The sequence below is a fragment of the Tenrec ecaudatus genome, chromosome 12, assembly GCF_050624435.1.
Source record: "Tenrec ecaudatus isolate mTenEca1 chromosome 12, mTenEca1.hap1, whole genome shotgun sequence".
In the NCBI taxonomy this organism is placed as follows: domain Eukaryota; kingdom Metazoa; phylum Chordata; class Mammalia; order Afrosoricida; family Tenrecidae; genus Tenrec; species Tenrec ecaudatus.
The window spans coordinates 134,780,735-134,801,009 of record NC_134541.1 but is presented as its reverse complement, the minus strand read 5'-3'; the positions used below and the strand labels follow the sequence as shown (position 1 = coordinate 134,801,009).

The 20,275-nt window shown below is 52.8% G+C and overlaps 1 protein-coding gene across 1 annotated transcript in view; it reads right to left on the bottom strand.

Moving 5' to 3' along the window:
- The window catches only part of GALNT17 (polypeptide N-acetylgalactosaminyltransferase 17), a 389,162-nt gene that overhangs the window by 251,021 nt on the left and 117,866 nt on the right, over nucleotides 1-20,275 (bottom strand). The window contains exon 2 of the mRNA XM_075528539.1: nucleotides 2,407-2,590. Within this exon, the coding sequence (XP_075384654.1) occupies nucleotides 2,407-2,590 (184 nt within the window). The remainder of the gene's footprint in view (nucleotides 1-2,406; nucleotides 2,591-20,275) is intronic.

Below are 20,275 nucleotides of genomic sequence, written 5' to 3'. Positions count from 1 at the left end.
CTGTCTGATAGGGTATGCTGCTCAGAGGGTGCTGTGAATCAGGCATTCGGGCTGCTTCCCTTCAAGATGGGCAGTTCAAACCCAGCAGCCACTCCTTGGGAGAAAGACGACGCCAGACAGCTGCTTTGAAGATTGACCATCTCAGAAATGCCACTCAATGTCATCAAGTCGCTGCTGACTCAACACACCCCACAGGATAAGATAGGAAGGCCACTGTGCATTTCTAAGACTCTTCATGGGAGTAGAGGGCCCATCTTTCTCCCGTGGAAGGACTGTTGGCTTTGAACCGCTGACCTTGCAGTTAACAGCCCAAGGCATAGCCACTGTGTCATCCACTCCACTGGCAGGAGTTGGATTCGACTCAGCATGGATACAATGCTCAAAGGTAAGCTCCTGATGTCGGACCCAAACCAAACCAAATAACTTCCATCAATTCAATTCCGACTCCTAGTGACCCGAAAAGGTAGGGCCGAACTGCTCCTGTGGTTCCGTGAGGCTATAAATCTTTATGGGAGCAGAAAGCTACCTCCTTCTTCCAGTGAGGGGCTGGTGGGTTTGAACTGCTGACCATATAGTTAGCAATCCAACTCAGAACTCACTACGCCACCAGAACTCTTTGCTACGGCGGAAGAATTCCTCAAAAGGCACACAGTGACCACATCCACGGACAGGGCACGATTGGGTCGTATGTCCTTCTGCGGTCTCCGGGAATCACCAAGAGCTGGCGGCATCGACTCCCACTGCCTCTTCAATTGACCCATGGCCAGCCACCTCCACATTGGAAACAGTTTCATTCTCTCAGGATTGCAAAGAACATGGCTCTGTTTATTTGCCGTCCAAATAAGACCAGCTCATCAGCGCGCCCCAGCAGATGAAAACAGCCAGATGTTTTCAAGAGCCAAGGTCCGGGAACACAAAATAGCTTCCACCAGGGGTGATGTATATTTCCCTGGTGATTCAAAATGAATGTATGCTTATTAGGCAGAGAGGGAAATGTAACAGATCTCTCTGCTAATGCTGCAATTTTAAATCCATTTAAAGATAATTTTCTTTATCTGGAATCTCTTTTCCTCCAGCCACCAGGATACTTAACTGATTGATACCAAATCCATTTGGAAAAAAACGAGCGAATAATCCCCTCCAAACAAGGGCATCCTCTAAATAGCAGAGAGAGAGAGAGAGAGAGAGAGAGAGAGAGAGAGAGAGAGAGAGAGAGAGAGAGAGAGAGAGAGAGAGAGACTTCCAATGTAACAGCAAAATCTATTTGGGAAGCAAGGTGCCACCCAGCTAAAAAGGGAAGCGTTCTCTTCCAGCATCTTGATATCCCAACAGACCCCTTCTCTCATGTTTCCTAAAAAGAAAATCCAACCATCCTCACATCTCCAAGTGCAGAAGAGCAAAGTGTTTCCGAAGCCAAGCAAGATGGATTCAAACCTTTAACAAGGGAGGAACTTCAATCCAAGAAATACGTCTAAATGGGACCAATGATGACGTGCCAAGAGCCTTAAAAGCAGCATGCTGAGGCTGGTGAAGATCTAGAAACATTCCCGGGTGAAAAAGAAACCGGGAAAAGCTTCCTGAAGGAAAATATTGCAGCCTGGGGCAAGAGCTCCCCAAAATAGCCCCTTCCTGTAATCTCGGATTAAAAATGTACGCTTCCAATCATACACACAAAGACGGGAGTGGGAGGCTATTTTTCAAGGTGCAACTTATAACGAAAAGCGGAAAGGAGCCTGCATTCCCCATCCTGAGGGAATGGTCAGGATTAATGAAATCTGAAAATGTTCCATGGAAAACACACACACACACACACACACACGTTAAGAGCAATCAGTAGAAATCAGTAGCAACTTTCAGGAGGAACACATTACAGCATGATGGATCATTGAGAACTTCCAGAACCCTCCCTAGCCTGTGATCGATGAGATTTCTGGAAGAGTGGATTAAGAAAATAAATATCAAATCAATGCGCATGAGGGTTTGAGTGGGACCACGTTCCGCCGAGTGTTATTTACAGTGGTGACAAAGTGGGAATAACCTCTCCTGCCAGCCAGGGAAATGATGGTGATCATTGACTAACATCAGCAAAGTGATGGAGACAGAATGGTAAATGGGGAGGACAAAGCATGCGATCAATAGAGGATAGGCCCACCATGTGTACAATCCATCGACTCAAAGGCCATATGCTAAAGCTTTGACCAGTTGGCAGCTGGAGATCATGAGCTCCAGGGGGGCCCTCTCTAATTCTCCTCGTGATTTACAATGTGCTGCATGGAGGCACGCTCTCAGCGTTCCTGGATGCCTTCGATTCAAACCCCGATGTGTCTGTCGTGAGCGCGCACGTCGTGACCGACAGCACTCGGCAGAGCGAGCACTTTCGGAAGGACTGAAGGAAGCGAGACTTACTTGGTCGGGCGATAGTCTGGAATGGAGCGATCCAGTGAAATCTTCTCACTGAGGTAGGAATTGTAACCATACTTCTCATGCGGTCCCTTAGCTTTTCCTTCTTCAGCCGGGGAGAGGGTAGCAGGAAGACCCCCTTTTCCACGCCCACCATAGCCCTCGATGAGCCCCAGCGATTTGGATAAGCCTACAGGGAAACAAACAAACAAACAACAGGGGCGGGGTTATGAGGAGAAGAAACCTTTGACTCTGGCCACAGTGGGACTAGATTCTGAGAACAGGTCTGCAGGGAGGATGGCCAAGGTCGCAGGTAGTTCTGGGGTGGGTGTGGTTACCCAGTAACTAGGTGGGATAGAAGTCTGTCCAAGAGAATTCTAGCTCCTAGGGTACCTTTGAGTCCATTCTGATGCCAGCACCCCACCAGGGGTAGGAGGAGAACTGCGCTGGGGAAGTGGGGTTCAGGAGCCAATGGCCAGACCTTTCTTCCGAGGCAACTCTGGGTGAATCTGAACTCTTCACCTCTGGGTTAACACAAGAGGCAAGCACATTGAACTGTTGAGATACCCCAGGATGCCATCTAAGCAAAACCAAATCAAACTCACTGCCATTGAGTCGATTCTAATTGACAGGGACCCGACAGGGCCGGGTAGAGCTGCCCCTGTGGGTTTCTGAGACGGCAACTCTTTCCGGGAGCAGACAGCCTCATCTTTCTCCCGCAGTGCAGCTGGTGGTTTCGAACTGCTGACCTTCCAGTTAGTAGCCTAGCACATAACCACTAAATTGGGAGGAATATGGACCAAGCAGAACACGAGACGTGGGGCAGATTGGGGCTCTTATTCACAGGAGCCCTGGTGATGCGGTGACATAAGCGCCGGGCCGCGAACCAAAAGGCAGATCCACGATTCAAACCCACCAGTGGCCCCAGAGAGAAAGATGAAGTCGCTCCTGCCAACATGCACATTCTCCTCCTGCTCCGTCCTCCTGGGTCTCCCTGAGTCGAAATGGACCCAACAGCAGTGAGGCCAGGGCTCTGGTTCAAACCCTCTCTTCCTTTCTGTGTGAGAGCCACAGCAAGCTTGACACGCGGTGCGGACGATCGAGCCGGGCTCCAACACAGAATCAGAACGAGAAGTACCAGGGCCCGGCCAAACAGAAGGCACCCCTGGTCTCCGTGGCACCAAGAACCAGACGCAGATGTATTCTACCCCGAGCTTAAAGTGGGTAGCAGTTTGACCCAGCTCTCTGCCTCGTGGCTTTAGTTAAATTTCATCTAAATGGCAGAAGGAAATCAGAAGATGTGTGCGAATAAATCACCGAGCAAAAAAAACCCAACAACCCATAAGGGTGCTCCACTGTGCCCCGTAGAACGGGCCCGCCTCTGGAACAAGCCTCGCTGAGCAATTGCAAGCTCCCAGGAAGGTGGCAGTTTTATACCTATTGTTCCATTATACAATAAACAGCTTGATGGGCCATTTTTAAATCCCAGAGTTATGGGAGGCTTTACGACTTGGCCAGAAAACTTTTGTGTTAAGGGCTCTCACTCCCTCATGGCATGATTTCAAGTGCCCCAGTTACAGAGCGCGCACGTGCGTGCACACACACACACACACTTCCTGTCACACATACCCACTTACTCTTCCTGCTTCGTACACACACGCACACACTTACTCTTCCTGTCTCTCTCTCACACACGCACAGGACGCGCTGCCCATCACAGTTTCACATTAACCCTGACCGGAAGAACATAGGCCATAAATAGCCACAGCTCGCTTGGCTTTCCCGGTGGGGCAGCAGCCTGCTGGCCGCTGTTATTGAGCTGTCCCTGAATCACGGCGGCTCCACACACAACGACTTGGACCATCGAGATCCGTAAGGTTTCCAGAAGGAGATTCCGAGGCCTTTCCTCCCAACCCACCGCAGTCTAGAAGCCCAGCTGAAATCTGTCCAGCATTATAGCGATGACAGGCAGGTGGGGCTGCCCAGGAGGCGGTGCACTGGCCAGGAGTGCAAACGGGGTCTCCCACACAGAAGGGAGTCTCCACCCCGACTGCCCAGCCCCATCTCCTGGGAGCATCACCAGGTCAGTCAGTGTCCACAGAAAGGCGTCCCCAGGATAGTGGAAGGCCAAGATGTCTGCTGTGGGCCCAGGGCAGCTCCCCACCATGTCATGGCCAGACTCCAATTCCCTCTCCTGCTTCACCGAATGCAGAAATCCACTCGCTGCAATATCAAGCTCAGACACTGAGGTTGAGCAAACAGCTTGGAGTCGGGTCTCAACCAAACGTCGTTGTTGGGTGGGAGAATTATTTTCAAGGTCCACCATGCCCTTCAGGCACTTGAAAGCTGTTTCCTTCCTGAAATCACCCCAATTCAAGCCCCCACTAAAGGACCCGTAGGTCACCCCTACATGCCCCCCTAGGGCCCCGGCTTGATTCTCTCCTGGCATAGTGGTGCATAAGGAAAAACCCCTCACCACCTTCTCCAGGCTCACAAGACCCAACGCCTCCCTCCGCTTGGTCCGACACCATGGATGGTACAACGTCTACAGAGAGGATGTAAAAAATGGTACTCGACCCTCGGGAAGTTCCACAGCCACCGACCGGGTCACCTCCGATGGGTAGTGACCCCAAAGGGCAGAGTGGAGCTGCTCCAAAGGGCTGCTGAGGCTCTTAAGGCCTCAGGGCCATGCAGCCTCGTCTTTCACCCACAGAGGGGCTGGTGGGTTCAAAGGCCTGCCCTTTAGGTTAGCAGCTAGTCACCCTGAAGCCCGAAAGGCTGCAAAGAGCTGCTGGGAAAATTCTGTTTTTCCATGAACTTGGTGAGGCTCCCGAGCACATCCAAGAGGCTCATGTCCAAAGAAAAACGTGTGTTGCACCAGCCTGTGTGAGCACCAGGTGTCGACGGGATGAGGTATCAGGCATCAAAGAACAAACAATCTTATCATTGTACATGAGGGGGAGTGCAGAGTGGAGACCCAAAGCCCCTCTGTAGGCAACTGGACATCCCCTTACAGAAGGGTCGCGGGGAGAAGACGAGCCAGTCAGGGTGCAGGGTATCAACAATGAAATATACAACTTTCCTCTAGTTCCTAAATACTTCCACCCACCCACCCCCACTATCATGATCCCAATTCTACCTAGACTGGCTAGACCAGAGGATGTACACTCGTACAGATAAGAACTGGAAACAGGGAATCCAGGGCAGATGATCCTTTCAGGACCAATGCTGAAAGTGGTGATACCAGGATGGTGGAGGGAGGTGGGGTAGAAAGGGGAAACCGATTACAAGGATCTACATATAACCTTCTCTCTGGGGACGGACAACAGAAAAGTGGGTGAAGGGAGATGTCGGACAGTACAAGAATATGACAAAATAATAATTTATGAGTTATCAAGGGTTCATGAGGGAGGGACTATTGGGGAGGGAGGGGAAAATGAGGAACTGATATCAAGGGCTCAAGTAGAAAGCAAATGTGTTGAGAATGATGATGGCAACAAATGTACAAATGTGCTTGACCCAATGGATGGATGGATGGATTGTGGTAAGAGTTGTACGAGCCCCAATAAAATGATTTTTTTTAAAGAAAGGAAAACATGTGCCACATGCTCAGAGCATCGTAACCCAGAAGCGCTGTTGTCCATCACATACATGGGGAGCATGAAACAGCCACACAACGGGATGCGATCGGCAAAGACAACAAAGGACTGCCGCATGTTACCTACGCCATGAATAACACACAAAAGGAAATCTTCCCAATCTCGCTTCCAAGGAGAGTTCTGGCTGCACTTCCTTCGAGAGACAGGTCTGTTCTTCTGGTGATTGATGGCGTTTTCAAGTGTTGTCTCAAACACCGCAATGCAGATGCTTCCGTCAAGGATCGCGATTCAAATGCATCACTGCTTCTGGGATCTGGCCTGGTCGTTGTCCAGCCTTCACTTCCACACGCATAGGAGGCAATTGGAGACACCGCGGCTCGGATCGGGGCACACCTGGCTCCTTTCTCTTCGGCACGTTCAAGGTCTTCAGCATCGCATTTGCTCAACGCGGTACACTGTGTGATTTCTCGACGGCTGCTTTCATGAGCATCGACTGTGGGTCCAAGCAAAATGAACTGCTTGGGAATTTCAATCTCTCCTCTCTTAATCATGAAACTGAGTCAGAAGAATTACAGCCAGGATGATGCTCAGAAGCCAGGTTAGTGAGGCTGTCTCACACACTCAGGGCACGGTATCGGGAGAGACCAGTCTCTGGGGACGGACATCAGGCTCGGTGAAGGGGAGGAAGACCCTGAGTGACATGGACTGACATAAAGCAGGCCACAGTGGGCTCAGACGTAGCCTTGGGAGGATGGCGCAGGACTGGGCCACGTGTCAGTGTGTGTTCATGACTGCCAGGAGTCGGACCCAACTGGAGGACATCTAACACCCTCACAACGACCTCCGTAAGTACCAAGACAGTCGTGGGCTAAGGGTTGGGCGTCTCACCTCCAGGTTGTTGGCTCAAACTCAGCAGACACTCCGGGGGAGAGAGACGATTCCACTTCGGGGTGATGAGAGGGAAAAAAAGAGGCAAATCCAGCGAGAAAGTGGCTAAGTGTTGGCCAAAGGGGGAGGGTACAGCGTTGGCGGGAAATGGGGATTTTATTCTCTCTGGGGGGTGATGGAAATGTTCTGGAACCCAACTATGATGACGCCTGCATACTCCTTAGTGAAACTGAAAAACACCGACAGCATGTTTTCAATGGCCGGACTTTATGGCGTCTGAAAAAGATCCCAATCAAGCTGTTATAACAACAGCCAATCGTGACAGCGAATTCTGTTTCCAGAAGATGGAGGGCTGAAACCACGTGGGCATTTTCCAGTAAAAACTCGCGGAAATGCTGAATGAAGTGCTTTCGGAAACACTTTACATGGATTGCTGAGCTGGTAAGGAAGAAGGGGAAACCCCGGAGGTCAATTAAACTCGGAGCTGAGGATGGGGCTGGCTGGGCATGAGGGCTGAGACGGGAGGGGGCTCTGGGACAAGATCCAGGGGATTCAGAGCTCCAGTGGACACTGGGCAAAAGACCCGGATTCTCTGGGGGACCTAGCGTTGAAGCTGGGACTTCTGCAGAGTGGGAACTCTTGAAGGGAGAAATGCTGCATTGTTGATAGTTTTAAAAAGCCCAAGCCCAAGCACAGTGAGAGAATCGAGACATAGTCCCTGAATCAGCCCAGAGTAGAGAAGACATATTACCCTAGCACCGGAACTGACACGTGGGTTTGGAGCTAAACTTGGGTATCAGAGCTGGTGGATTACAGGTTGGGCTGCTAACCCCAAAGTCTGTCGTTCAAACATGCCAGTCACTCCGCAGCCCAAAGATGAGGCTTTTCATAAAAAGGGAGCGAGAGAGAGAAGGACTCTCACGGTGAAGGGACAGACTTTGGAGACTGGGGTGGGGGCAGGCAAGAGCGGGGCTGGACAGTTGACAGGAGCTGACTGGGGTGAATGGAGGAGGGTGGTCGATGAGGGAGGTGTTGGTGGGCGGTGGGCTGGACCATGGGAATGTTTGATCGTAGGCCTGGGCTGTGGAATGCTACGTTGACGATCTGAAATGGAAACACACACACATACACACACACACACACACACCTAATTTACAATTTTTAAAATGTTGAAAACCTTCACAGATGAGCCTTTCTGCTCTCACAGGAAGCCCACAGGGCAGGTCGACCACGTCCTACTGGGCGGGGATGACTGGGGAACGACGGCGTGGCGGCGGGGTCAAAGGTGACCATTCGGAAAGTCTTGTCCTGTTGGACTCAGTGCACACGCAGGACCAGGAGCACATTTTCTTAGAGAACCTGGAACCTGGGCACTTCCAGAACCATCTGGAGACGATGGCGCCTGAATGTACACGTTTAAATCCCACACTCGCGGGGAAGTGAAACATGCGTTCCACCCGGGCTCCCGTTTAAAGGGAACAAACGTGTGTGAACGTGTCTCTCCGAGCAGTGGGCGGCTGCAGACACACACGTTCTTGTCCATGAGATACTTGTCTCCGTCTCAAGGCAAAGCTCCGACCCGAACAGCGGCATCTACAGGGGAGCCGCAGGGCCAGGGAACTTCAAGGCAGAGGGAGGGCCAGCACCACAGGTTAGAGAGACTGGGGATCCCCAAGGGGCATGCTTGATAGATCTTTCTGGAAGGACATGTGAACTTATTAGGAAGAAAGGTTTAAGAAAACAGGAAACTGCATGGCTGAGAAAAAAGAGAAGCCAGGAATGCCGTGCCATCAGGACGGTGCACCTGCTCACTGCATCAGGGTGGCAGAGGCTGTCCTAGGAGAATTTCATTGGGAAACCTCCACCCGACAGCCCCGACCTAGTCCCTTCAGCCTTCCTTCTGTTTCCCAATCTCAACGGACACAGCAGAGGTACGGGATGGAATGCCCTCGGGGTGCCCAAACCGCCTTTCTGACGTGGTGGCAATCAAAGAGCAGGGAATTCTTGCAGGGGGTGGAGGGGTGCCCAGCGAGATGGAAACACTGCTTTCGTAAAGGAATAGCATAGCCCAGTCAATGCTCAGGAAAGCAGCAGTCAACACATCAAACGAGGCACCGCATTCGGTCGATCTGCTGCACAAGACCTCTTGGAAGTGGTGACAGGCAAGGATGCCAGTCTGAGGACTCAGGTGCGCCGGACCTGAACCATGGGACCTTCCATCGCCTCCTATGCAGGTGAATGCTGGCGCTGAAGGAGGTGGCTTAGAAGAGCAGGTGCCTCTGAAGGACTGCGCTGGTGAAGAGGACCGCGGCAGACAGAGGGACACACAGCTCCGTCCTGGAAGAAGTGCAGCCAGATGCTCCTTAGAGGCAAGGATTACAACACTCTGCCTCACCTACATTGGGCATGTTGTCAGGAGAGGCCATTCCCTGGAAAAGGGAGTGCTTGGTAAAGTAGAGGGGTCGCCGAAAAGGAAGGTCCTTGACGAGGTGGAGTGCCAAGGAGGGTGCCACAGTGGGCTCAACCATCAGACCAACCGCGAGGGGGCGCAGGGCAGGGCGGTGCTTTCTGCTATACACGGGGTTCCGGTGGGTCAGAAACGACTTGAAGACACCGAAGGACGACAGCTACCGAGAGGCCACGCGATGAAGCAAGAGTTTCACAGGGAGATGTGTCCTGGGGGAAGAGCCACCATTTATGAAAAGGCGCCTTGAGATCAACTCCTCTTTTTTATATACTAATTTGTTTTTATTATTGGAGGATAAGGGCTCAAGTAGAAAGATGTTTTGGAAATGATGATGGCAACCCATGTACAAATGTGCGTGACACAATGGATGGATGGATTGTTATCAGAGCCATAAGAGTCCCCAATAAAATGATTTATTAGTATTTTTTTAAAGCGCTCCTATTATGTTGCACCCAGGCTTTCTAACTTACCTTCCCCTAAGGGGTCTTTGCAGACACGAACCTTTCTCAATGCATACCCGCCAAGCCTGATCACAGAGAACATCTCAGGGGGCTCAGCCCTGCTGAAGAACTCACTGCTGACCATTCATTCCAAGACACCAGAGGTAACCATCCAGCATGGAGGAAATCAGCGGGCATCACTGATGGAACTGTCACAGCCCTGACTGCGTGAGGACATAAAACCGCCGGCAAGTGGCCAGAAAACGGCTATGGCTTTAGAAGAACCCAAACGGAAAGAAGGAACCCCAGAGGGTGAGGGTGGGAAGGCAGCGGAGAGAGGAAAGGTGAGGGAGGGAGACAGAGACAGAGAGAAAGAAACTAACAGTCCAAGGGATCAGAGGCAACTCAACGACATGTGGCCAGTCTGGACCCAAACCGACCGACAGATGATAATGAAAGCAGACATTTAGGGAGAGGGCTTTTCCAAGCACCACAAAGCAGCCCTGGCGGTACCCACGGTCCCACAGCGGAAGAAAGACCTGGCTATCTCTTCCTGTGACCATGGCTGCTGCTGCTAGGTGTAGCGGGTCCCCTACATACAACAAACAGAATCCTGCCCAGCACGGAGCCCCCGACACCATCCCTGTCATGTTGGAGCCTCTGTGTGACCCATCCCGCTCCTGGGGGCCCTTCCTCTCTATCTCTTCTCCCCACTGACTCTCTACCAGGGACCTGTCCCTTCAGATCACATGCCCCAAATACTCGCAAGGCATCCTCGCCGCCCTCCCCGGAGGGCGCGTTCTGGCCGTCACATGTTCCACGACGGATCTCTTCACTCCTCCGTATTACAGCGCACAGCCAAAGGAAGCCCCTCTGGGGCGGTTCTGCGTCACACATCCCCAAAGGGTCTCCGGGGCCTGAAATGGGCTTCATGGCACTGGACACAACCCGTTCCCTTCAGTGGACACGGCACCTGAGGCTTGGGGACCAAGGACATGTTCACAGTCCTTTCCAAATTGAAACAACACAACCAAATGTGTGTGTGTGTATGTATATATATATATATACATATATATGTCCCCCTAGTATAAGGTGACCAGACATCCCGCTTTTGGCAGGACAGTCCCGATTTTTAACAATTTTTCCCGCGTTTACCAATGTTAAAATCTGGTCACCTTACCCTAGTACCTTGTCTATGGAGGAAAGAAATTCCCGAAGGCAAACATGCCTGGTGCCCACAGCTCCACCCAGCCATGCAGGGCGGCTGAGAGTCAGAACTGACTCAAGCGGAGCGGGAGCTCTGCCCAGCAGTCTGTGGTTGCTTCGCCCGACAGCCTGCAGAGGGTGGTTTGGCGACAGAATACTCTCCGGGCACAGTGGAGACCTTGGTTTCTGGGATCGGAGGCACCTGACCTTTGGAGAAGGGCAATCAGAAGGCCTGAAGGCACCATTGATACAAGTCGCCCAGGTGACAGACAGCACAAGGTCAGGCCCCGGGGGCTAACACTAGTGACCAAACCAAAACCAAACTCCCTGTCACTGAGCCCATTCCCACGGACAGCGACCCTGTAGGTCATTGCTGAATGGCTCCTATGGGATTCTGAGACCGTGGCTCCCTATGGAGCAGATAGCCTGGTCTTTCTCCAGAGAAACAGCTGGTGGTGTTGAGTTGCCGACCTTGTGGTTAGCAGCCCGACACATAACCACTGAACCGCCAGGACTGCGTAGTAGGAATGGCCACATGGACGCAGCAAGTCTTGAGAGATGTTTCGCACGTTGCTGACAGGCTCCTTCCACCCCAAATTCTCCCGCGCAGCAGGTTCCCCACACACCTGTTTCTCTTGCGCAGCTACTGAGTCAATGCCACGAGCCTACACGACAGAGCAGAACTGTCCCTGTGGGTCTCTGAGACTGTAACACTTAACAGGAGTAGAAAGCTTACTCTTCCTCCTTTGGGAGCGGCTCGTGGTTTTGAACCCCGGCCTTGTGGCTAGCAGCCCAATGGTTAATCCACTGCCACCACCAGGGCTCCTGCAATATTTTCAGCCTTTCAAAAACAAAAACCCACCTCACTGCCGCGGAGTCATGCCGACTCATAGTGACCTTAAAAGACAGAGCAGAATTCACTGCCCCCTGCGGGTTTCTGAGACAGCAAGTCTTTCTCTTGTCTCCTTTTCACGGTGTTGTATCGGCACTGCATCCATATCGTGTCCGATTCGACGGCTCAGTGGAGTCAAGAAGAGTTACACCATCCTCACCACGATTTGTGTTAGCACATTTTCTTCTTCCTTGTGCTCCTTGTAATTAGGGAGATTGCTTTTTAAATTGTGGCAAAAATACACACCACCAGACAAGCTCCAAGTCAACAACTTCTACAGGTGTAATTCAGTGCCACTGATTATACGCTTGGGGTTGTACAACCATTATCGATGTCCTTTTCCAAATTATCCCACCACCATTCACAGAAACTCAATGCCCCTTATGTCCAAATGCTTCCTCCTTCACCCTTGGTAATGAGTGATCAACTCTGGGTTTTTTTTTAAGTAGTTTTCTTGATCTGAAATTCATACATCACACAGTTAGGTCGCTTGTAAAGAGAGTTGTAGACAGTCGTACATCATCACCATTCCTTCTAGCGCTCCCTTTCCCCTGCGACTGTACCGGGATAGGAAGCCACGTCTGTCTGCTGGGGAGCCGCTGGTGGGTTCAAGCCGCTGACCTTGTGGTTACCAGTCTAACAGGGAACTGCCGTGCACAGGGCTCCTGCTTTCAGGCCTACAGCCAGGGTCAAGAGCAAAAGGAGGGCCGTGCCAAGCCAGAGGGTGAGGGCAAGCAGGAGTGAGCACATGGGTGACCAGTCAGCAAGGTTTAGGCACAAAAACTCATCTACTTGAGCAACATTTGAGAGACAGCGTCACCAGACAAGAGACGGACACATCAGATACATGTTGGGAGGGAGGAAGGACTGAGGGGTGGAAAGTTACACCTGAGCACGTGGTCGATGGGGCTCCATGGACGTTCCAGGAGGACCAGCTATGCAGGGGGCAGCTGCCACCGACAAGGGCAGAAGCTCAGAGGGAAGGAACAGGAGACCCGGGACAGGAACTGGCGCCGGGGCACAGAGGGAGCTGGCACCATGAGGGAGTGCCCGCACGGGGCAGGTGATGCACAGGGAGGAGGAGGCCAGCTTCAGGTGTGCCTGAACCTTCTGCCTCCCACATCTCTTTGTCAGCATCGCCTGCTTCTGAACGTTTCTCGGCTCCAGGTGCCTCCTCCCCGACTCCTGCTGCTCCGGAAGCATGAGCCTTCACGGGACTCCAATGTGAGGACAAGTAACCAGAATCCACACAAGCCAGTCTCAGTGCCATCCGGTCGATTCCGACTCGTGGTGACCCCGGACGACAGAGCAGAACTGCCGGGTGTCTGAGACGCCGAAACTTTTCTGGAGCAGAAAGCCTCGTCCTTCTCCCCAGGGGTGGCTGGTGGTTTCGAACGGAGGACCTCTCAGTGGGCAGCCCAACAGGCAAGGCAGTCTGTTCATCCCGACTGTGATAACCACTAGAAATGGTAGCTTTCTCAGAACCCTTGTCCATCCATTTCCCGTGGGGTTATCACAGTCGGTGAAGCCGTGAGGATGCAGAACCTCGGAGGACTCATTGCTTCACCTTCGAACTGTAACGAACATCCATCCTAACAACCCCCAAGACACGCAGAGGCAAATGCTCTGCATTAAACTAAAATCAAAAGCCGCTGCCATCGAGTCGATGTGGACCTAGTAAGACAGGACAGCACTGGCCCCTCTGGGTTTCCGAGATCGTAACTCTTTACAGGAGCACAAAGCCTCCTCTTTCTCTTCCCAAACGACTGGTGCTTTCAAACTGCCGACCTTGTGACTAGCAGCCCAACGCAGCAGGATTTCTCTGCTTCCCACAGCGCCATGCTTTCTTCACTGGCAGGAAGGCCCTGGCGCTGAAAATGTGGTGTGGGACAGCAAATAAACAGTGTCGCCCTCGCACGACATGGTGTCATTCTGTGGTGGCCTTGTGTTTGCTGTGATGCTCGGTGTTCTGCTACCAGGATCCAAGTACCAAAAGGGTCACCTGTTCCAGTGGACAGATTTCCGTGGAACTTCCAGGCTAAAGGAACTAGAACGAAAGGCCTGGTGATCGCTTTCTGAAAATTAGCCAGCGGGGACTGTGTGGACCGCAGAGCGCTGACGGGAGCTTTGGCCACGTTCTCAGCAGGGACCCATCACTACTGGCATGGTTGGTGGCACAGAGGTGCAATGAGGGGGGAGATGGACAGACTTAATGGGGCCCCGACGGAGCCCAGCATTCTAGGCGGATGAGCCCTCGGGTCTGCTGCCCATCAGGTCCTCATGACTCACAGGCAAGCTGATGGCCGCTAGCTCTGCCCGCCCCTGTTGTTGGGGGTCATTGAGTCAGCTCCAACTCATAGCCCCCCTGTGTATCCAAAACAAAACAAACTCACGACCACCGAGTCCATTCTGACTCATAGCAACCCTACTGGACAGAGCAGAACTGCCCCTGTGGGGTCCAAGACCCACTCCTTATGGGAGGGGGATGTCTCGTCTTTCTTCTGCATCCAATGCAGAACAGCAGGAAACACGGCCCAGCCCTGCACCATCCTCACCAATGTTGCTCTGTCTCAGCCCATTGGTGCAGCCACTCTGTCAACCCAGGCCATTGAGGGTCTTCTTCTTTTTCACTGACCCTCTGCTTTACCAAGCATGGTGACTTTTCATCTATCCACCCACTTCCCTACCTATCTACCCACCTACTTAACTACCCACCCACCCACCTACCTATCCACCCACCCACCTATATACCATACGACCTACCTACTTATCCACTCACCTACCTATCCACTCACTTCCCTACCTACACACCCACCTCCCTGCCTATCCGCCCACATACCTACCTATCCACCCACCCACCTATATACCATACGACTTACCTACTTATCCACTCACCTACCTACCTACTCACTCACCTAGCCACCCACCTCCCTACCTATACACCCACCTCCCTGCCTATCCACCCACCTACCTACCTATCTATCCACCTACCTACCCACCTACCTACCCAACCACCTCTTTGCCCATCCACCTACCTATCCACCCACCCACTCACCTACCTACCTACCTACCTACCTACCTACCTACCCACCCAATTCTCTGCCTATCCACCCACCTACCTACCTATCTACCCTCCAACCTACCTTATCCACTCACCTACCTATCTATCTACCTACCCAACCATCTACTCACCCACCCACCTATCCACTTACCCAACCACCTACTTACCTATCCACCCACCCACCTACCTATTCATGCCCCCATCTATATAGTTCTCTTATCAGTATGAATAAGAACAAAAAATACACAGCAATGAAAATGAAGTACAGCAGCTACATATATCAAACAGACAAACCTCACAGGCTCAGCGGAAAATACAAAGCAAGCATCGAAATGGCCTAGAAGTATAATCCCACCGATACAGTGTTCAAAAGACACATCAACGCAGAGGTTGGCGGCATAAATACACACGGTCAGCCTGCAGAAGCAGGAGAGAGCGAGACAGAAACAGAGAGGATTCTGAGGAAGGGCACGCGAGGGCCTTGAAGGGGTCTGGAAGGTTCCACTGTGAAGCCGGGAAAGGAACACACTCCTACTCGGTCACATCCCTGTTCTCTCTCCGTGACACACGTGGTATCTACAGCGTGGGCACAGAGGATGCTGAAGACGCAGCGGGTGGGGGTGGGCTGGGGTTTCAGATGGTGCGCGCTTACATCATTCCTGCACATGCTGCTCTCTTCCTCACAGACTGGTCATGGTGGGGTTTTGCCAGCATGGTGCCTGGGGAGTCGAGGAAGGAGAAGTCGCCGGAATGGGGCAGCATTGACCTTCCACTTACTGGGCAAACACCTCCTATGATGTCCCGCTCTCGTGCTGCTGGGGGACGAGTCTTTTTGATCCCCTTGGTGACAGGTCATCCCTTCTGCCCAGCTTCCAACCCCATCACTAATTCCTCCTCGGAGCCAAGACCCAGATCAAATACAACTGCCCAAAGAGCACAGGAATCCAGGCAGGACCGCCTGCCTGCCCCGCCCAAGATAACGGGAACACCGCTCCCCAAGGAGAGCCTCTTCTCAGGAGCACAATCTCCTCCATTACAAAAGTGCCCCACGCGGTGACCTCCACAGAAAAACAAAAACCATTCCTTGAGGTGCAATGGATGGACCAACAAGCCGGTATCTGTGGTCCAGTGCTCCCATCCCCACCCACCTCTACCATGACACTCCCCCCTCATCAAGAACCTACCAGAGAGGCTCAACAAAGCAGCACAAAGTCCATGGAATTTCCACGTGCCTGGGACAGCCCTGGAACTACAGAGAGTGGAAGCCAATCCAGGAGGCTGGCACAGTGTCAGCTGAGTCTGGAGGAGTGACGCGAGGCACCCCAGGGTCCCGCTTTCTGGCTCCTTGCTTGTAGGCCCAAAGCAGTGGCAGTGACTACAGACAGGAGTTTGCAGGCGCGGAGGCTGCTTTGGGACAAGGGACAGCAAAGAGCAAAAGGAGAGAGATGGGAGAGGCAGGGCTGTTGAGCAGTAGGCTTGGCAAGGTACATGCCTCTTTCTCCCTGTGAGCCCTGGAGGCGGAGTGGTTACGTGCCGGGCTGTGTTCCACAGGCCGGTGCAGTTTGAAACCACCTGCAGCTGCACTGAGAAAGACGGCCTTTCTACTCCCAGGAAGAGCGAAGGTCTCAGAAACCCGCAGGGGCGGTTCCACCCTGTCTTTTAGGGTCGCTAAGAGTCAGTGTTGACTCAATGGCCATTGAGTTTGGCTTTTTTGGCTTTCTGTTCCCTGTTGTCTCCTGAGCTGATGATGTCGGAGACAGCACGGCCAAGGGGAGCTGTGAGGAGGGACCCCAAAGATGAGCGAGACTCTGGATTGAGAGCCTGTACCGATTATCCTTCACCCCCTTTCACCTTGTGGGGTGCCCCCAAAGACTGACCCCGTGGGCTGTACCATGGTGCCCGCCCCTCACCCTGTGCCTTTGGGTTGAGTTTGACCAATAGGGGAGTTCTCTGGAGTCCCCAAGTGCCAGGAGTTAAGCCCTGTGGATCTGCACCAAGAGGTTTGTGGTTCAAATCCACTCAGAGGAACCCTAGCTGGCAAGCCTGGTAATGTGCCCCCTAAAGGGCAGAACCACTAGGAGTCTCCAGAGCTCACCAGTCCTCTGATAGAGACAGGCTCCGCCCCACCCACCCACCCCTGGGATGAATTCAACCACTCCCCTCTGGGGATTTTATCCTTGCTTTTTTGGTTTTTTTATTTGAGAATGTGGATGGACAGGAAGATGCTTGGCTCCCTTCATGCTGTGCTTGGGTTCAGTGAGGGCAGCTGACTCTCTCCTTGAAGCAGGCTGGGGTCCCCCAGGCCAGGCCGCTCCCTCTTTCTGCTGAAGGCCAGGGTCCCCCAGTCCAGGCTGTACTCTAAGGCGGCCCACCCCTCTCCCTACAGCTGGTGAACTGCTGTCTCAGCCTGCCCCCTTCTCCCGCCTCCGCGCTGGGCTCTCTCTGGTGCACTGCATGCAGTGACTTCATGGTTGAGAATCACACAAAGCTGACTCCCTGGAAGGCAGGGATCAATCTATGCCTGAGTCCCCATTCCTCCATCTTTTCTGACACAGGTCATCCACAGGACCCTCTCCTCTCTTCCTCTCGTTCTCTCTGTGTCTCTCTGTCCCTGGTTACCAGCGGCAACATCAGCGCTCCCAGGGGAAGGGGCCAGAGCCCACCCTACTACTCAGATGCACTCCTCCACTGGACTGCCTCACAGAACCAAGGGGAGATATGGTAACACTGACCGCTTTAGCTCCAGTGACAGGATGCACTTAGAGATCGTCACAAAGAAGAGGTGCAGGGACACGGCTGGGAGCGTTCCCAGCGCAGAGCTGCCCAGCAGTGGAGAGGGCGAGGCCCAGCCCTTCCCTGACCAAGAAGCGCTCTCTGCCCCTCCACTCTAGGCTTTCACTGGCCAGTCCTGGGAGAGAGGCTAAATCCTACCCCCAAAGCTCCAGGATAGCTTCCTGTAACAAAAGTCCAAACGCCCTGCCCTGGAGCCAATCCCGACCCCTGCGACAGCCCTCTAGGGGATTCCGGAACTGTAGCTGAGGCAGGCAGACAGTCTCATCTTTCCCCCTGAAGCATCGGCCCTGAGTGAGCTATTTCTGGTCTAGCCGGGCCACTCTCACCAGCACAAATCCTCAGGTGTGGCCGGGACATCCCAGAACAAGACGTTCCCAATCAGTTCAAAGAGCTAGTCCTCAGGAATCCAGGCCAAGAGGCATCATAGCTAGGGTCAACAGAGATCTTGGCCAACGCGGTGGCCAATGGCTCCTTCGGTCCTGTTGCCAGCCCAAGTGCCCTCCACCATCTCTCATCACTCCCTGCTGCTGCCGTGGGTGCGTCGGGGCGGGTCTGACTCACCACGACCCATGTTCAACAGAGCGAAACCGTGCCGTCTCTCACCGTGCTCACAATGGTTGTTCTGTTCATGTCACTCCACCAGTTGAAGGCCTTCCCCTTTCTGCTCTCTACCAAGCACGGCATCCTTCTACCAAGGACGGCGTCCTTCTACCAAGCACAGGTCCATCCAAAGTACATGAGACGAAGTCTCCCCAGCCTCGCTTCCAAGGAGCCTTCTGGATGTCCCCCTTCCAAGACAGTGTGCTACGGTCTCTCCAAGCGTCCCCTCGTTTCTATAGTATGAATAGTGTGGGGTCGCCATGCGTCGGAATGCACTTCATGGCACTAAACAATAGCAGCCTCCGTGTGTGTGTCTTGGGCGCATGGCATGTGCATAGATGAGGAGCCTTCATGTGGGGGGAGCCTGAGAGAGGAGGTGAACAGAGACCAACGAGGCTCTGCCCGCCTGCCACTCACGGGCACAGGCAAGCTCCAATAATTAGGCCCACGAGGGAACAACAGGCCAATTAAAGGAACAGGAAAGCTACCAGGAGATGCTGCTGTGTGTGTGTGTGTGTGTGTGTGTGTGTGTGTGTACATGTCTACTTGGTTCCGTTCCTCTAGACCAGACTCAGCAAACTGTGGCCGAAAAGCCAAATGCAGCTCTTCCAGTCCGTATGTGTGATTCTGAAATAAAATGAACACAAGACTATCATGGTTTCATTTATAAATTTTTAAATGGTATTATATTATTCAGCTCATGGTAGTTTCATTTGTTTGTAAAAAATATATCTACGGTCCTCGAATCAGTTGCAAATTGTTGTGCGGACACAGGATTGGCTCCTTTGTCTCAAAAGGTTGCTGGCCCCCAACGACGACACTGGTTATATAGACAATTAAACAAAAATCCCACTGCCATCGAGTCGATGCTGACTCGCAGCGACCCTGCAGGGGCTGTAACTGTGGACTGGAGTAGAAAGGCCCGGCTTTCTCCCAGGGAATGGCAGGTGGCTTTGAACTGCTGGCTGACCTTGCAGATCGCAGCCCAACACGTAACCAATACTCTGCCGGGGTTCCCCAGTTGGGTCCCTTGAAACCTAACTTAGAACACGGCTGGAAGGAGGAGAGAAGACTGGCTAACATTTCGTGGATGCAGGGTTTCCTAGGTAACACGAGCGGGTGCCGAGTTCCCCCTGGCCCGTGGCAGCTCAGGGCTTCCCCGGCTCAGAGCTCAAGCAGCATCATCCCACCCCCAGCAGCACTGCCTCTCCTCCCCGTGTCTGCCCTGGAGTTCACCACACGCTCATGTCACCTCCAAATGTCGGAAGACCTCCTGACCTGTCCCCGGACCCTCGTTTCCCAGGTCATGCAAAGCCAGCCCCCATGACATCACACTGGCCCCCCCCCCAACTTCCTATCATCCGCCCCATGACCCAGAAAACATGGTATATGGTTTTGCTTGTGTTTTTTCAGTTTGGGGGTTTTATTTTTTTTGCCAGTTCACCAAACCTCCCTTGTACCCCTTGCCATCCTAAAAAGGATGAGTCACAGCTCTGTGCTTAAAACATCTCTGGAACAATGTGTCCTCTGATTTTCAAACCGTAACTCTCCTTCAGATGAGCTGTCTCCTGTACATGTGATGATATTTATGCTTCCTGGAGTCTTCTCCAGGGATGACTTGATATGTCCTCAGCCGGCAGACAGAAAAACTGAGGCCCAATGAGATAATGGATGAGCAGAGGCAGGGAGTGGGGGCGGAGAAAGGACACCTGCGTCACGTCTGTTCTCACTGTCACCGGCACGTTTTGAGAAAACTAGACAAATACATAAATGGACTCACTGCCCTCAGGGTAGCACCGACTCCCACCAGCTCTATACAACCAGTCTAACTGCTCCTGTGGGTCTTTGAGACTCCAGATGTTTCTAGGAAGGAGCAGCCTCATCTATCTTCTGAGGGGCGGCAGGCGGTTTCGAGCCACGGACCTTGCA